Source organism: Nomascus leucogenys, chromosome 8 (genome assembly GCF_006542625.1).
Source record: "Nomascus leucogenys isolate Asia chromosome 8, Asia_NLE_v1, whole genome shotgun sequence".
Classification (NCBI taxonomy): Eukaryota; Metazoa; Chordata; class Mammalia; order Primates; family Hylobatidae; genus Nomascus; species Nomascus leucogenys.
Genome location: NC_044388.1, coordinates 104,280,148 through 104,295,358, shown reverse-complemented (window position 1 = coordinate 104,295,358; position 15,211 = coordinate 104,280,148). Strand labels below are relative to the sequence as shown.

General features: G+C 57.0%; 1 protein-coding gene across 1 annotated transcript; it reads right to left on the bottom strand.

Annotated features, from left to right (window-relative positions):
- Nucleotides 1-6,541: 6,541 nt before the first annotated feature.
- On the bottom strand, nucleotides 6,542-10,515 carry LCN2 (lipocalin 2). Its single transcript, XM_030817903.1, has 7 exons — nucleotides 10,311-10,515; nucleotides 9,606-9,736; nucleotides 8,281-8,360; nucleotides 7,973-8,092; nucleotides 7,714-7,815; nucleotides 6,871-6,897; nucleotides 6,542-6,686 (listed from the first exon to the last, which is right to left on the bottom strand). Exons 1-6 carry the CDS (start codon nucleotides 10,446-10,448, stop codon nucleotides 6,878-6,880), a joined length of 591 nt encoding a protein of 196 aa, XP_030673763.1. The 5' UTR covers nucleotides 10,449-10,515; the 3' UTR covers nucleotides 6,542-6,686; nucleotides 6,871-6,877.
- Between the last annotated feature and the right edge of the window lie 4,696 nt (nucleotides 10,516-15,211).

Sequence of the window (15,211 nt, the reverse complement as noted above, 5' to 3'; positions counted from 1 at the left end):
ACCACGGGGCTGCCCCTGGAAAAGCCCAGAAGTAGGGAGGTCCAGGAGGAGGGGCGGGAGACCGTCCAAGCCCATCTGCTGCTTCGGCCCCTCCGCGTGGGCGAAATCGAAAACGGGATTTCCTTGATATTTTTTGAGGTAGGGTCTGGCCCTGTCTTCCAGGCTGGAATGCAGTGGGGTGATCTCGGCCCACTGCAACCTCCGCCTCCCAGCCTGAAGCGATCCTCCCACTTCAGCCTCCAGAGTAGCTGGGACTACAGGCTGGCTATTGTATTTTTTGGAGACGGGAGGTTTTGCCATGTTGCCCAGGCTGCTCTCGAACTCCTGAGCTCGAGCCATCCACCCTCCTCAGTCTCCCAAAATGCTGGGATTACAGGCACGAGCTACTGGGCCCAGCCTTGGAAACGGGGTTTCCACACCTCTTGTGGCTTCCGGATATACCTCTTCACAGCCTCGCTGAGAGTCACGAAGGGTCTCCTTCGTCCTCGCCTCTCTGCCTGCACCCCATTGGAGAGGACCCAACACCCCTACCCCTGGATCTGGCCCTTCCTGGTCTTCAGCGCTTCTCTTAGGGCTCATTGGTTACAACCTGTGGGTGGGAATCAGGCTGGACTCCAGCTCTGGACAACAGAAACAGGAACATTAGCTAGGAAGGGTGGCTCCCACCTGTAATCCCAGCGCTACGGGAGGCCGAGGTGGGAGGATTGCTTGAGCCTAGGAGTTGGAGACCAGCCTGGGAAACATAGTGAGACACCCCACTCCCACCCCGGCCCACTCAGCTCCCCCCACCCCCGTCTCTACAGAAAGTACAAAAAAAATTAGCCAGACCTGGTGGCATGCACCTTAGTCGCAGCTGCTTGGGAGGCTAAGGCAGGAGGATCACTTGGGCCCAGGAGTTCGAGGCTGTAGTGAGCTATGACTGCACCACTGCACTACAGCCTGGGCAACAGAGTGAGACCCTGTCTTTAAAAATAATAACAATAAATTAATTAATTAAAAATAAAATGTTTAATTAGCCAGGTGTGGGGGTACACGCCTGTAGTCCCAGCTACTCGGGAGGCTGAGGCAGGAGAATCACTTGAACTGGGAGGCAGAAGTTGCAGTGAGCAGAGATTGTGCCCTTGCACTACAGCCTGAGTGACAGAGTGAGACTTCATCTCAAAAAATAAAAATAAAAATAATTAAATGTGAGGCCGGGCGCGGTGGCTCATGCCTATAATCTCAGCACTTTGGGAGGCTCAGGCGGGCAGATCACGAGGTCAGGAGTTTGAGACCAGCCTGACCAACATGGTGAAAACCCGTCTCTACTAAAAATACAAAAATAAGCCGGGCGTAGTGGCGTGCGCCTGTAATCCCAGCTACTCAGGAGGCTGAGGCGGGAGAATCACTTGAACCTGGGAGGCAGAGGTTGCAGTGAGCTGAGATTGCACCACTGCACTCCAGCCTGGACAACAGAGTGAAGTTCCGTCTCAAAAAATAAATAAATAAATAAAAAGTTTGGCCTGGAGCAGATCTACCTTTGTTTGTTTGTTTGTTTGTTTTGAGACAGAGTCTCCCTCTGTTGCCCAGGCTGGAGTGCAGTGGCATGATCTCAGCTCACTGCAACCTCTCCTTCCCGGGTTCAAGCAATTCTTGTGCCTTGGCCTCCTGAGTAGCTGGGATTACAGGTGCATGCCACCACACCTGGCTAATTTTTTTTATTTTTAGTAGAGATGGGGTTTCACCATGTTGCCCCAGCTGGTCTCAAACTCCTGACTTCAGGTGATCCACCTGCCTTGGCTTCCGAAAATGCTGGGATTACAGGTGTGAGCCAGCCACCATGCCCGGCCTGGACCTGCCTCTTTTTTTTTTTTTTTTTGAGACGGAGGCTCGCACTGTTGCCAGGCTGGAGTGCAATGGTGCGATCTTGGCTGACTGCAACCTCCACATCCTGGGTTCAAGCGATTCTCCTGCCTCAGCCTCCCAAGTAGCTGGGACTACAGGCACGCGCCACCATGCCCAGCTAATTTTTGTATTTTTAGTAGAGACGGGGTTTCACAATGTTTGTCAGAATGGTCTTGATCTCTTGACCTCATGATCCGCCCACCTTGGCCTCCCAAAGTGCTGGGATTATAGGCATGAGCCACTGCGCCTGGCCCCTGGAGCTAACTTTTTAAGTTGAACTTTGAGAAGCCAAAGAGAAAAAAAATTAAATAAAAATTTAATTTTTTTTTTTTTTTTGAGACAAAGTCTCACTCTGTCACCCAGGCTGGAGTGCAGTGGTGCAATCTTGGCTCACTGCAACCTCTGCCTCCTGGGTTTAAGCAATTCTCCTGCCTCAGCCTCCCGAGTAGCTGGGATTACAGGTGTATGCCACCATGCCTGGCTAATTTTTGTATTTTTAGTTTCACCATATTGGCCAGGCTGGTCTCGAACTCCTGACCTCAGGTGATCCACCCGCCTTGGCCTCCCAAAGTGCTGGGGTTACAGGTGTAAACCACCATTCCTGGCTAGATTTAATTTTTTTTTTAATAAAGAGAAGTAGGAATAGTTCATTTTAGGGAGACCCCCTTAACTGGGACAGGGGCAGGACAGAGCTGAGGCTGCCCTTAGTTCAAGCTCACCTCAAACCCACCCAGGACTGTGTGTCACATTCTCCAGTAAAGGAAAGTTTTGTTGCCCCCGCCTGTGGGTGCTGCAGTGGAGGATGGAGCGCCGTGGGCAGAGTGCTTCATGGACTGCTCATCAAGAAAGGCTTCATGATAATCGGCCCAGCTGCTGTCATCCCACATTCTACTTCCCAGCTAGGAGAGGGCGGCTTGCCCACAGTCACCCAGCCGGCAAGTGTCACCCCTGGGTTGGACCCAGCTATGATCTTGCCCAGGAGTCCAGCTGAGAATCAGGCCCGAGTTCTAGGCAGAGGGGCCCACCTACTGGGATGCCAGTGGCTGTAGTGCATGGAGGCCTCATGGCTGCAGCAGCCTGGACCTGGTCTCACACTGGCTGTCCCTGTGGGCAGGCCATCCTCAATGCTGGGTCAGGCCCAAGCATGTATCCCAGACAGTGACAATGGGGTGGAATCCTCTCTTGTCCCAGAAGCCACCCTCACTGTTCTACCTGAGGAAGGCAGGGGCATGGTGGAGTCTGAAGCCTGCTTTGAGGGTCTCCACTGACTTGCACATGGTCAGCCCTGTCTTCTCCTCCCTGAACTAGATTGAGCGAGAGCAAGAAGGACACTGAACCAGCACCCAAAGAATTTTGGGGAACGGCCTCTCATCCAGGTCAGGCTCATCTCCTTTTTAAAATTTATTTTTTTTTTTTTTTTAGGGACAGGGTCTTACTGTGTGGCCCAGGCCGTAGTGCAGTTGCACAATCATAGTTCACTGCAGCCTCAAACTCCCCACCTCAGCCTCTGGATTAGCTGAGACTACAGGTGCACCACCACACCCAGCGAATATTTTTACTTTTGTAGAGAGAGGGTTTCACCATCTTGCCCAGGCTGGTCTCAAATTCCTGGGCTCAAGTGATCCTCCCACCTCAGCTTCCGGATTAGCTGAGACTACAGGCATACTACCACCACGCCTGGCTAACATTTTCAATTTTGTAGAGACAGGGTTTCACCATCTTGCCCAGGCTGGTCTCAAACTCCTGGACTCAAGTGATCTTCCCACCTCAGCCTCCCTACATGCTCAGATTACAGATGTGAGCCATGGTGCCCAGCCTAGCCTGCCCTCCTTCGCTGAGAGTGAGGCCTCAGCAGAGAAAGAGATTTGCTGATGCTCCACTGCCTTTGAAGGAGGAAGGAGCCACAGGCTAAGGGGTGCAAGGAAGACAGCATGAGAAGCTGGGAAAGGCAGGGAGCAGCTTCCCTGAGAGCCTCTAGAGGGAGCACGGCTCTGTGGACACTCATTGCTGCCCAGTGAAACTGATTTCAAACGTCTGACCTCCAGAACTGAAAGCGAATATATAGGTCTTGTTTTAAACCCATAGTTTGTGGTGATTTGTGATAGTGACACAGGATTTTTCTTGGTCATTCTGCCAACTGGAGAACCCCAGCCAGTGACACCCCTGCCCAGGCAGATGTCAGCCCTGTTACCCGCTCTGGCCTGTGGCTCCAGAGCTGGCTCAACCCTACCACTGTTACAGCTTTCTTTGTACCCTCACTTGGTGGGTCCCAAGCTCTTGTCTGGAGTCCAAGAAGAATGAGGATACGCTGACAATCAAAGGATGAGGAGGACAGAGAATAATTTTGTTGAGTGATGGAACAGCTCTCAGCAAAGAGGGGATGTGAGGGTGGTCCCGCACCCCAAATTGGGCAGTCGCTCCCTCAGTGTGGCTGGGTCTTTTCTGGCTGGGTCTTTTTCAGTGGGCTTTTCTGGACTCAGAATGGGGAGTGCATGCTGATTGGCTTGTGAGTATGCAAAAAAAAGGCTAAAACAAAGGCACCACTCAAAGGTGGGCGTGACAGCGTAAAAAACCAATTAGGTACTTTGGGATGCCAAGGCGGGCAAGTCACGAGATCGGGAGCTTGAGACCAGCCTGGCCAACATGGTGAAACCCCGTCTCTACTAAAAGTACAAAAAAAAAAAATTAGCTGGGCATGGTGATGGGCACGTGTAATCCCAGCTGCTTGGGAGGCTGAGGGAGGAGAATCTCTTGAACCCAGGAAGTGGAGGTTGCAGTGAGCCAAGATCATGCTACTTCACTCCAGCCCGGGTGACAGTGCAAGACTCCATGTCAAAAAAAAAAAAAAAACAACAACAACAATTACGAATGGGGAGGTATATGTAAAATAGGTGAAGGGTGAGGATCAATCAGAGGAAAGCGCGCCAAATCTGGTCCATGGATTTGAGTTGTAGCGCGGCTTTCAGGCTTTAAACTGTCTTTGGCTTGGAGGTGGGGTTTCACTGGGGACTTGCCCCTACCTGTCAAGATATTTGTCTGCCTCCTCCTGCCACTTTTCACTTTTTTCTTTTTCTGTTTTTTTTTTTTTTTTTTTTTTTTTTTTTGAGATGGAGTCTCGCTCTCTCTGTTGCCCAGGCTGGAGTGCAGTGGTGCAATCTCAGCTCACTGCAACCTCTGCCTCCAGGGTTCAAGCGATTCTCCTGCCTCAGCCTCCTGAGCAGCTGGGACTACAGGCGCACGCTGCGACGCTCAACAATTTTTTTTTGTATTTTTAGTAGAGACGGAGTTTCACCATGTTGGCCAGGCTGGTCTCGAAATCCTGACCTGGTGATCCGCCTGCCTCGGCTTCCCAAAGTGCTGAGATTACAGGCGTGAACCACTGCGCCTGGCTATCCTGCCTTTTTCAATAGTGGCAATAGGAAACTCAAACCTATGGCGACCTGGAAGGAAACACAAAGCCCTTCTAGGCCCTGAGGGTTTGATCCTCAAAGGCTTAGCAGGCCCAGGGAGTGACAGGAAGCTGCCTTGCTTGGGCCAAGCTAGGAAGCTGGATCTGCTCCCCACTTGGAGCCCAAGGGCCAGGTGTGCTGGGTGCACTTTCCACCCCCTTGGCCAGCTCGCAGTCCCTGGGTGCCTTTCTCAGCCTAGAGCCTCTCTGGGCTTGGGAACAGTCCCATCCCTCTCTCAAAGCCCAGGCTGCACCAAGCTGGCCTCTTCCAGGAGTCTGGACCAGACTTCCAAGGCTTTGGCAGCATTTGGTGGGCCTGGGTCTCAGGCCTGTCCTGCTCCTTGGGGTCCGAGGCTGGAGCCAGTTCACAGTGCCAGCATCTCTCCTTAGCGCAGCCGAGGGTGAACGGGGTGGTGTGTCTGTCCATGGTGTTTCCTCAGAACCCCACCCACTCTGTCCTCTGACTTTGCACATGGAGAAGGGGCTGGGGAGGGAGTGCCTGTGCGTGACGCGGACCTGGAGAGGTTGCCTCTGCGGCCAGTGAGGGACCAGGGGCTTGTCAGGCCTGACACAGGCAGCCAAGTGATGAGTGCAGGCCTGGAGCCCTCTGAGTCCTGGGGAATTGGATTCTTGGCGGCACAGCCCCTCCTCACTTCCCCCTGGCGCTGCCCCTGGCATCAGAATGCACTCCAAGGTGGCCTGGATGTCATCAGGCGGGGAGGTGTGGGGTAAGGGGCAGCGCGCTCTGAAATGGCGTTAGCATGGACATGGCCCCTCACCCACGGGGCCCACAGTGGGCTGGCAGAGGGGCAGGGGACCACCCCCGCCGAGCCGATCCTCTGCCTGGAACGGCCTCCAGCTGTGCATGCCCCTGTCACACTCTGATGGGGTGTGGTCCACCGTGTCTGCGATGGACTGGGCACCCTCCTAGGCAGGGAAATGTGAGAACTGCTGCTGCTCTGGGGCTGGGCTCCATGTCACAGCAGGAGGGAGTACAGTGTTGCACCACATGGGAAGGACTCAGGGCAGTCAGCCACAAAGCTGCTGGTGATGACCGGGGGCTTGTGTCTTCACTCTGCAGCCCTAACACCCAGGCTGGGTTCGCTGGGCTCCATTCTGGGGGTGCAGACCCTGAGAGTGACGCCAGTGGGAGCCCCCCCGCCCCTTCCCTTCCTTGAAGGCCCAGGGGTCAAAGAGTGTAGACTCAGAGGCCTGGGGGCACATGTTTATTTAGCAGACAAGGTGGGGTTCCATCAGCGGGGTGGCCTGGGGATTAGCTGGGTGGGTGGCACTGTGGGGAGGGTCTCCCAGCTCCCTCAATGGTGTTCGGGCTGGTGCAGCAGCTGGTGGCACCCTGGACAGAGGTGGATATGAGGGTGATGGGCAGGGAAATGGGAGGCACCCGAGACGGGGACAGCAGAATAAAGACAGCAGCAGTGCTGGGGGGCAGGGGGAAGAGCAAAGGCAGGCCCAAGACCCCCAGCTCACTGCACCCTGGCCTCCCACAAGCCCCCTCGCAGCCGCCCAGCCACACTCACCGTGCACTCAGCCGTCGATACACTGGTCTGTTGGGGAGAAAGTCCGTCAGAACAGGCAGCTGTGTGTGTGCGTGCGTGTATGAGTGTGTGTGTGTGTGATCCCTGACTGCCAGGTCGTCTGCACTGCCCCTGGGCAGCCCCTGCCCCACCTGGCCCAGCTGCAGAAGATGTGGGGCTTCCTTTCAGAGATGGGGCAAGAGAGGGGCGGATGGCAGGGCAGGGGATGTGTGAGAAAGGCCGGAGAGGGGCTGCCTTGAGTGAGGCCTAGCTCCCAGGCTCCTCGGGCACCCAGGTCTCCTGCCTGTTTACCAGTCCAGGCAGCCTCTCAGCCTGGGGGAGGCCAGTGGCTCTCTGAATGGCGTGGCTGGAGCCTCCTGCCCAAGCCAGGCTCCCTGGAGTCAAGGACAGCTCCCAAGTCAGTGGTGAGCAAGTCCCCAGGGGTGAGAGGACAGCCAGGACAGCAAAACCCAGGGTGACGAGGCCTGGGAGGGTGGGGGGAGATGGCCCAGAACAAGGGGGCCTGGGAGGGTGGCCAGAGGTGTCAGGCCAGTGAAACTGAGAAATGGATACTCGGGCCTGGGTCTGGAATCCTCGTCTGGGCAGACCCCGGCTAAACTGCCAGGAAAGAGCACTTGCGGCCCAGGTCCCTGGGAGTCCCGTAGACCCTAGGGTGGGGCACAGTCTTCCTGGGCCCAGAGTGGCTTCCAAGGAGCTCCTGGACCGTCCACTGCTCCAGTGACTGAAGCTGAGGACGGAGTCTCTCCTCTCCCTGAACCCTGGTAGGGAAGCATCCCGCCTGAACAGTCCCCATGTCCCCATCCCCTCATCCAGACTGGCCATTACCGATTGGGACAGGGAAGACGATGTGGTTTTCAGGGAGGCCCAGAGATTTGGAGAAGCGGATGAAGTTCTCCTTTAGTTCCGAAGTCAGCTCCTTGGTTCTCCCTGTGACCAAGATGGCCAGTGAATGGCCGGCAGACACCACATAAATATTGTTGAATGAGTGGATGAGGCCTCAGATCCCTTCCTCATGGGAGACCGGCCTCCCCTCCTGCTAAGTGTGATCAGGAGCCAGTCCCCTAGGGGATGGGAGAGGACCCACCATAGAGGGTGATCTTGAAGTACTCCGTGTTTTGAGAAACTTTCTTGAAGAACACCATGGCATACTGGTTGTAGTTGGTGCTCACCACTCGGACGAGGTAACTCGTTAATCCAGGGTAACCTGCAGGCGTGGACGGTGAGGGGTCAGCCCTGCCCTGAATGGGAGGAGGGAGCTGTCCCCTCCCTCCCCAGCCCATCAGCATGGGCTTCTCCCCATACAACACATCTGTGTGGAGGGGCAGGAAGGTCTGTGCCCCTACCCAGCCCCCCGGAGCCCCAACTCAGTGCCCCACCTCACTCAGGACTCACTCTTAGCGTTGCCCAGTGTGAACTCTCCGGGCTGGGAACCTGGAACAAAAGTCCGGATCCAGTAGTCACACTTCTTTTTCCTTGGGAGGGAGAGATGGGTGGGTGAGAGGGGAGACAACCCAGGCTTGGGCCTTCTGTGCTGGACAAGGTGGGGCCAGGGCAGCAGTAGGGTTCTGATGCTCTCAGTCAGGCCCAACCCGTGACGGCTCATCCCCCACTACCTGGAGGGGCCCTACCCCACCCAGCCAAGATGGGCCTGGGCCTTCTCCCTGAGCCGACCCCAGGCTGTCCCTCCTGGTCTGCTGCCTGGGGACACTGGACCCCGCTCAGACCCTCCAGCACCCGATGTCCTTCTTTGCTTTGGCTGCCTCCCTGGGTGGTTTTCCCCCTACACACAGCAACCCCACATTTCTCCCCTGCACTCAGCTTGCTGCTTCCCTTCCTATACCCTCTCCCGGGGATCCACCTCTGTACTTCCAGTCTGCTCCATGCCAACTGTTCCCCTAGCTCTCAGGTCAAACCTGACCTCATCCTTGAGTCCTCCCACTTCCCATCCCCTGGCACCCCAGGGCTGAGCTCCCCAACCTGTCTGTATTCTGCTCCTTGCTCCACAAATGCCCTAATCCCAATCCACTCAGCTGCCAGAGTCAGAAACCCACTGGGGGCGGCTGATCCCTGGCTCCCTGCCCCTTCACCCTGTGCCTGTTCTCTCACACCAGTGACGGCCCCGCTTCGCTTTCGCTGGTCTCCCGACCTCCCAGGCTGCACCCCACCAAGTCTCCCCACCCTGCAGCCCAGGGGCCCTGCTCTAAGCCACTCCACAGCAGATCCGCTGGGGCGAGGCCTGAAGACCGTGCTAGATGCTAGCGTGGCCGCCTGTCCCTCCAGGCTGTTCAGCAGCTCTGCTCAGGGTGACCCTGCGATGGCTTGCTCCTTCCTGAAGCGGGGGCTCTATCTGACTCCAGCCCCTGCTGGGAACACCCCACACTTCCTTTTGAAGCAGGTTGGCTCTTTTAAGGCCACTTCCATGAAGGCACTGGGTGGGGTTCCAGGCTGGATCCAGTGTCCCCTCCTCCCGCTCTGGGGCAACCCTCCTCTCTCCATCTTGTTTTCTAATGACTGTGCGTGTCCATCCCCACCCTGTCTGTGTGTCTGCACAGAAATGCGCTATAAACGTTGCTCTAAGGAACAGAGGAAGGACGAACACAGATGAATTCCGGGCAGAACAGTGAGGTGGACGACAGGATCCCTCAGCTTTGGCCTGGCCATCCCTTGCCTATGATATCAGTCTGACTCTCACACCCTCAGGAGATGTCAGCCCTCACCTGAACAGGATGGAGGTGACGTTGTAGCTCTTGTCTTCTTTCAGCTCATAGATGGTGGCATACATCGGGTCTTTGTCTTCTCTGCGAATTGCATTCCCTGCCAGGCCTACCACATACCACTTCCCCTGGAACTGCAGGGGACTGATGAGAGGCACAGCCCAGGAATGGCCCTAGGAGCCACCCCTCCAGCTCTGTCCCTGTGGCACCTCTGGGCAGCCCAGCCTGGAACCATGAGCCCCTCTAGCTGGGCAGCAGGGCCCAGGCTGGGCCTGCACTGGTGAAGGGGCAGGAGCAGGAGGCCATCAGTCTAGAAGGGAGGCCTGGGGGAAGAGGCGGTGCTGAGTCTGGCAGGGAGGAGGGTGACCTTCTCACTGGAGGAGGCACGTAGCTGGTGGGCCTTTCTGAGCCTCAGTTTCCTCATCTGTGCAGGGGGACTAAAAGTATTCCCACGTTCCTTGGACAATGGGGGTTATGAGAAAGGGGATGTGGACCTGGGGGAGTCTGTTCAGGCTGAGATGGGGTGGGGATGGGGGGAAGGGGCATGGTTTCCATCAGGGGACACTGGTGGCACAGAGTGAGCTGAAACCTGGACCCTGGACTCCTACAGTCCTGCCCAACGTTCTTCCTGAGTCTCTTCACCTCTCCTCCCCTCTGCTCCCACTCTTCCCCGGGCCCTGCCTGCAGGTGCACTTCTTGGCCCCTTACCTGGTTGTCCTGGAAGTTCCGCTGCAGAGGGACCTTGCTCAGAGGTGGGGCCGGGATCAGGTCTGAGGTGGAGTCCTGGGCCTGGGCATGCAGAGCCCCCAACAGGGCTAGGCCCAGCCACAGGAGACCTAGGGGCATGATTTCAGGGCTGAGGAAGCAGGCGCTGTGGTGGCTGCTGGGCCTGGCAGGGGTGGAAGAGGAGGTGGCGAGTGAGAGGCTCACGTGGGTGGCCCTATTTATGGGATCTAGGGTGGGCTGATTCATTCTTTGCCAAGACCAGGAAGGTGAGGCAATTGCCAGCAACTCCTGCGGAAACACTTGGCAAGATTTCTGCACCTGGTCAGGATTGGGCAAGACAGAGGGACGGGGAGAGTTAGGGACATTCCCGGAGTGCTGCACCTCTGGCAGGGACAGTGACTCCCTCTGTGCCCTCCTTGTGCCATTCCCTTCTTCTGATTGCCCTGTATGTGGGCCGGTGGCCTGTGAGCCGGAAGAGCTGTCATCTCTGACTCCCCTGCTCAGCTGGATCCCAGGGTGGGGTATGTGCCCTGTGGTCCCCTCCCCATGCCCACAGAAAGGAAAGAATGAATGCCTCCTTCCCACAGATCATGTGCTGTTTCCTGGTTCTTTTAAGGGCCAGGGAAGGGTGGGGTGGCTGACAGTGGACAAGGAAAAACAAGGCATCTGCTCTGAACTCATGGAGCCCAGAATCATGGCCCTCCCAGGAGCCCCAGGCCAGGACCTGCATGTGCTCCAGAGGCCTTGAGACAGCTCCTTGCTCCTCTCCTTGCCCCATTTGCAGGAGGGGACCACAGCGGACCCCTGAGGGACCCTGTCTCTCCTGTGACTGCAGTGGGAGGAGACCCCACGCAGGGCACATGGGTTGAGTGCTGAGGCTATAGTCCCTGTCCTGGGTGAGTTGGACTGATGGGTGGGGGCGTGAAGGCGCCACACTGCTCCTCTGGATACCTGTTGCTTGGGGTCACTGAGAGTGCAAGGATCTGGCCTTATCCTTGAGGTCACTGAGACCATTCCCCTGACTCTAGTCACAGCCTTTGTCCATTGAACCCAGCAGCCCAGGCCAGAGGTTCCGGAACTGTCACTGAGATGGCTGGTCCCAGCCTTGTCCAGCAGGGAAGCAGTTATCTCAACGGGGGCCTGGCTGGCATCCTTGGGAGGCAGTGATGGATCGTAGGCCCTGCGCAGTGTCCACAGAGATGGCTCACCCATGAGGGCTGAGGCCGTCCTGGATGCCTGACCTGAGGCTGGACTGAGGGTTCGCTGGTTTTAGAGCTTTCAATGGGACTAACGGGGACCTCACTGGCTCTGCCTATGTGCTGCTTGGGATCCCCAATCTGGGCTCGGGGGCAGCAGGGCCTCAGGGAAGGGGCTCTGGGAGTCCTGAGCTGGGGTTAGTCTAGAGAGGCCCCCACTGGATCCCTGCCCCCTCAGGCCCTGTCCTGCCTGCCCGATTGGATGATGAAAGGGCAGGAAGCAAAGATGAGCAAAACTGCAGGGGAACGATGTTGCCCCAAAGCCTTCCCTCTCTAGAGGTAGCCAGTGGCTACTCCCTCCCTCCGAACCCCCTCTTCCCCTCATGACCCTGTTCCCAAGAACTCCACCTCTGCTACTGTCTTTGACCTTAAAAAGCATCCTCGGCCAGCCGGGCACGGTGGCTCACGCCTGTAATCCCAGCACTTTGGGAGGCCAAGGCGGGCAGATCACGAGGTCAGGAGATTGAGACCATCCTGGCTAACACAGTGAGACCCCGTCTCTACTAAAAATACAAAAAAATAGCCGGGCGAGGTGGCGGGCGCCTGTAGTCCCAGCTACTCAGGAGGCTGAGGCAGGAGAATGGCGTGAACCCCGGGGGGGCAGAGCCTGCAGTGAGCCAAGATCGCGCCACTGCACTCCAGCCTGGGCGACAGCGAGACTCCATCTCAAAAAAAAAAAAAAAGTATCCTCTGCCAGGCCGGGTGCGGTGGCTCACGCCTGTAATCCCAGCACTTTGGGAGGCCGAGGCGGGTGGATCACGAGGTCAGGAGTTCGAGACCAGTCCGGCCAACATGGCGAAACCCTGTCTCTACTAAAAATACAAAAATTAGCAGGGCATGGTGGCAGGTGCCTGTAATCCCAGCTACTCAGGAGGCTGAGGCAGGAGAATAGCATGAACCTGAGAGGTGGAGGTTGCAGTGGGCCGAGATCACGCCTTTGCACTTTAGCCTGGAACAGAGAGAGATTTTGTCTAAAAAAAAAAAAAAGTATCCTCGGCTGGGCGCAGTGGCTCACGCCTGTAATCCCAGCACTTTGGGAGACTGAGGCGGGTGGATAACCTGAGGTCAGGTGTTCAAGATGAGCCTGACCAACATGGTGAAACCCTGTCTCTAGTAAAAATACAAAAATTAGTTGGGCATGGTGGCACATGCCTGTAATCCCAGCTACTCGGGAAGCTGAGGCAGAAGAATTGCTTGAACCTGGGTGGTGGAGGTTGCAGTGGGCCAAGATTGCACCATTGCACTCCAGCCTGGGCGACAGAGGGAGACTCCATCTTGGGGAAAAAAAAAATGTATCCTCAGGGACCAGCCTGGCCAACATGGCAAAACCCTGTCTCTACTAAAAATACAAAAATTAGCCAGGTGGGGTGATGCACGCCAATGATCCCAACTACTCAGGAGGCTGAGGCAAGAGAATGGCTTGAACCCGGGAGGTGGAGGCTGCAGTGAGCCAAGATCGCACCACTGCACTCCAGCCTGGGCAACAGAGTGAGACCCTGTCTAAAACAAAAAACAAAAACAAAAAAAACACATATCCTCGGGGAGGCTGAGGTGGGAGGATCACTTGGGCCCAGGAGGCCGAGGCTGCAGTGAGCTATGATTGTGCCACTGCACTCCAGCCTGGACGATAGAGTGACCCGACTCTAAAAAGTACCCTCTAGTCTATGGTGACTGCTTTATGTAGCTGAGACCAGTGGGTGGAGCCCCAGAGAATTTGAAGTTGGGGGTGGGGCAGCGTCATGGATCTCTGAGGATCCAGGACTCCAGGTATGAATGTGGTGGGTGAGCAGGGCACTGGGTCCACAGCGGAAAGACACCAGAGCCAGGTGCAGAAGGGGAGATGACCCCGCTCGGGGGTCCCCCAGGCCGTCTTGAAGCCTGGCTCTTCCACATGCATGCAGATCTCTGCCTAGCTCCCACCCAAATCAGGCGCTCCTCCGAAGAGAGCGGCTCTGCGCTTCTGTGAGGTCGTGCACGGACAGCACCGGGCCCCAGGGTGTCCCTACACAAGGCTGACTTTCTGATCAAACCCATGTAGGGCTCATTCCTCTCTCTGCACCAGCTCCAGACCTGTCTCCTACCCACTGGCCTTGGCTCTCTTCAGGGTCCAGCAGGGCTGCAGGGAGGAGGTCAGCTCTACACACACCCACCACACAAGCTTCAGGACTCAGCACTAGGAAGACTGGGTAAGGACCGTGGTGTAGACCTCCTATTCAGACTTGACTGACTCCAAGGGCTCCAGGGTCGACAGGACACTGGAGCCCCATTCCTCACCCACCCCCTTCCCACTGGGCCCCATTCACTGGGCCCCATTCATTGGGTCCTGGCCAATGAGGGTACACAAGGGTTCACACTGCTCAGCGCTTGGGACAATCTCCACAACACATGTGGCACCGTGCACGGCATGCCAGGCACCCACCCGCCTCCCCTCGGCCCCTCCTATGGTTTCCACCGTGGCCCCTGGACTGGTCCTGCCTTCTCTCAAGGAGCTGCAGGTGCCTCTAGTGAGCCCTCAATGAGCCACACAGAAGCACTGGGGCCAAGCCTCTCCTGAGAGGAGCTGGGCCGGGCTCCCAAGTCCTGCTGTGCAGGTCGGTTTAGCAACAGCAGGAGCTTAAAGACAGGTCCCTGCCTGGGTTTCCTGTGGCCAGAGACCAGAAGTACTCCGGCTGCTCCTGACCCTCCCGCAGTCTCTGGCAGGCAGCTGTCCCCACTCTCCATGCCCAAGAGTGGGTGCTCCCTGGAGACTGCAGCAGCCTGTCCTCCCACGGAGAGGCCCAGGTCTCATCCATGCATGAAGGCAGCAAGACGCTTCCTGGCAGTCCTTGCATCTCAGGAATCCAATCTGACACCCCGTTCTGGTTTCCGGATCTTGTGAGTAGTGTTCAACGTGGCCATGAATGGTTAGCCCTCTGACGTGTTTGAAGGCTGGGCAGGAGGTGACTGGCTGGGCTTCTAGGAGCCAGGTACCACACCTGGAAGGAGTCTACAGTCAAGATGCCCCCAGGAGGCCCAGTCACAGACGCAGGAAGTCTTGGTGTCTGCAGATCAGCCCTCCTTGGTCACAGCAGGTCCAGGCTGGGCACCCGACTCTCAAACACCCAGGAACGGGAGGGGCTGTTTAGTGTGAGGAGCTTACCCTGCCAGGGCCTTGGGCTGAGTCTCCTGTTTCCAGAAACAGTTTTCCAACCCCCATCCTCTCTCATGCCAAGGCTCACCGAGGGGCCCTGAGGCCCTCCTGCCCCTTCTACCTGACAGGGACCCTGCCCGCCTGTGAAAATCCCCTCCCAACCCTCCCCCAAGTACACCCACTGGATTCCTCCCTCTGATGAACCCCTGGGGTCTGCCAGACATGGGGAAGCAGGCCCTGCTGCTTGAGGTCTGGGCCCAGGGCCCTTGCTGGTTCCATCCCTAGGTGCCTGGCCCAGGCATGCTGCTTAGATGGGTGCTCTGCCTTTTACTCTGCAGCCTGGACTCCCATGCGGGCGAGAGGGCCCACAATGATCATAGGTGGCAGCGGAGTGGACGTCAAGGCTCTGAGCAGGGTCTAGGGTGGACACAGGCAGCGGCAGGCAGTGGTGGATGCCAGCCTCCTGTGGAGCTGGGCCGAAGTCCCTCTGTCATAGG

Coding starts and splice junctions, on each gene's coding strand:
- LCN2 (XM_030817903.1), bottom strand. CDS start 10,448: ATGCCCCTAGGTCTCCTGTGGCTGGGCCTAGCCCTGTTGGGGGCTCTG. Junction 9,737..10,310: donor GGAACTTCCAGGACAACCAG/GTAAGGGGCCAA, acceptor AGTCCCCTGCAG/TTCCAGGGGAAGTGGTATGT. Junction 8,093..8,280: donor CACACTGGGCAACGCTAAGA/GTGAGTCCTGAG, acceptor CCACGCCTGCAG/GTTACCCTGGATTAACGAGT.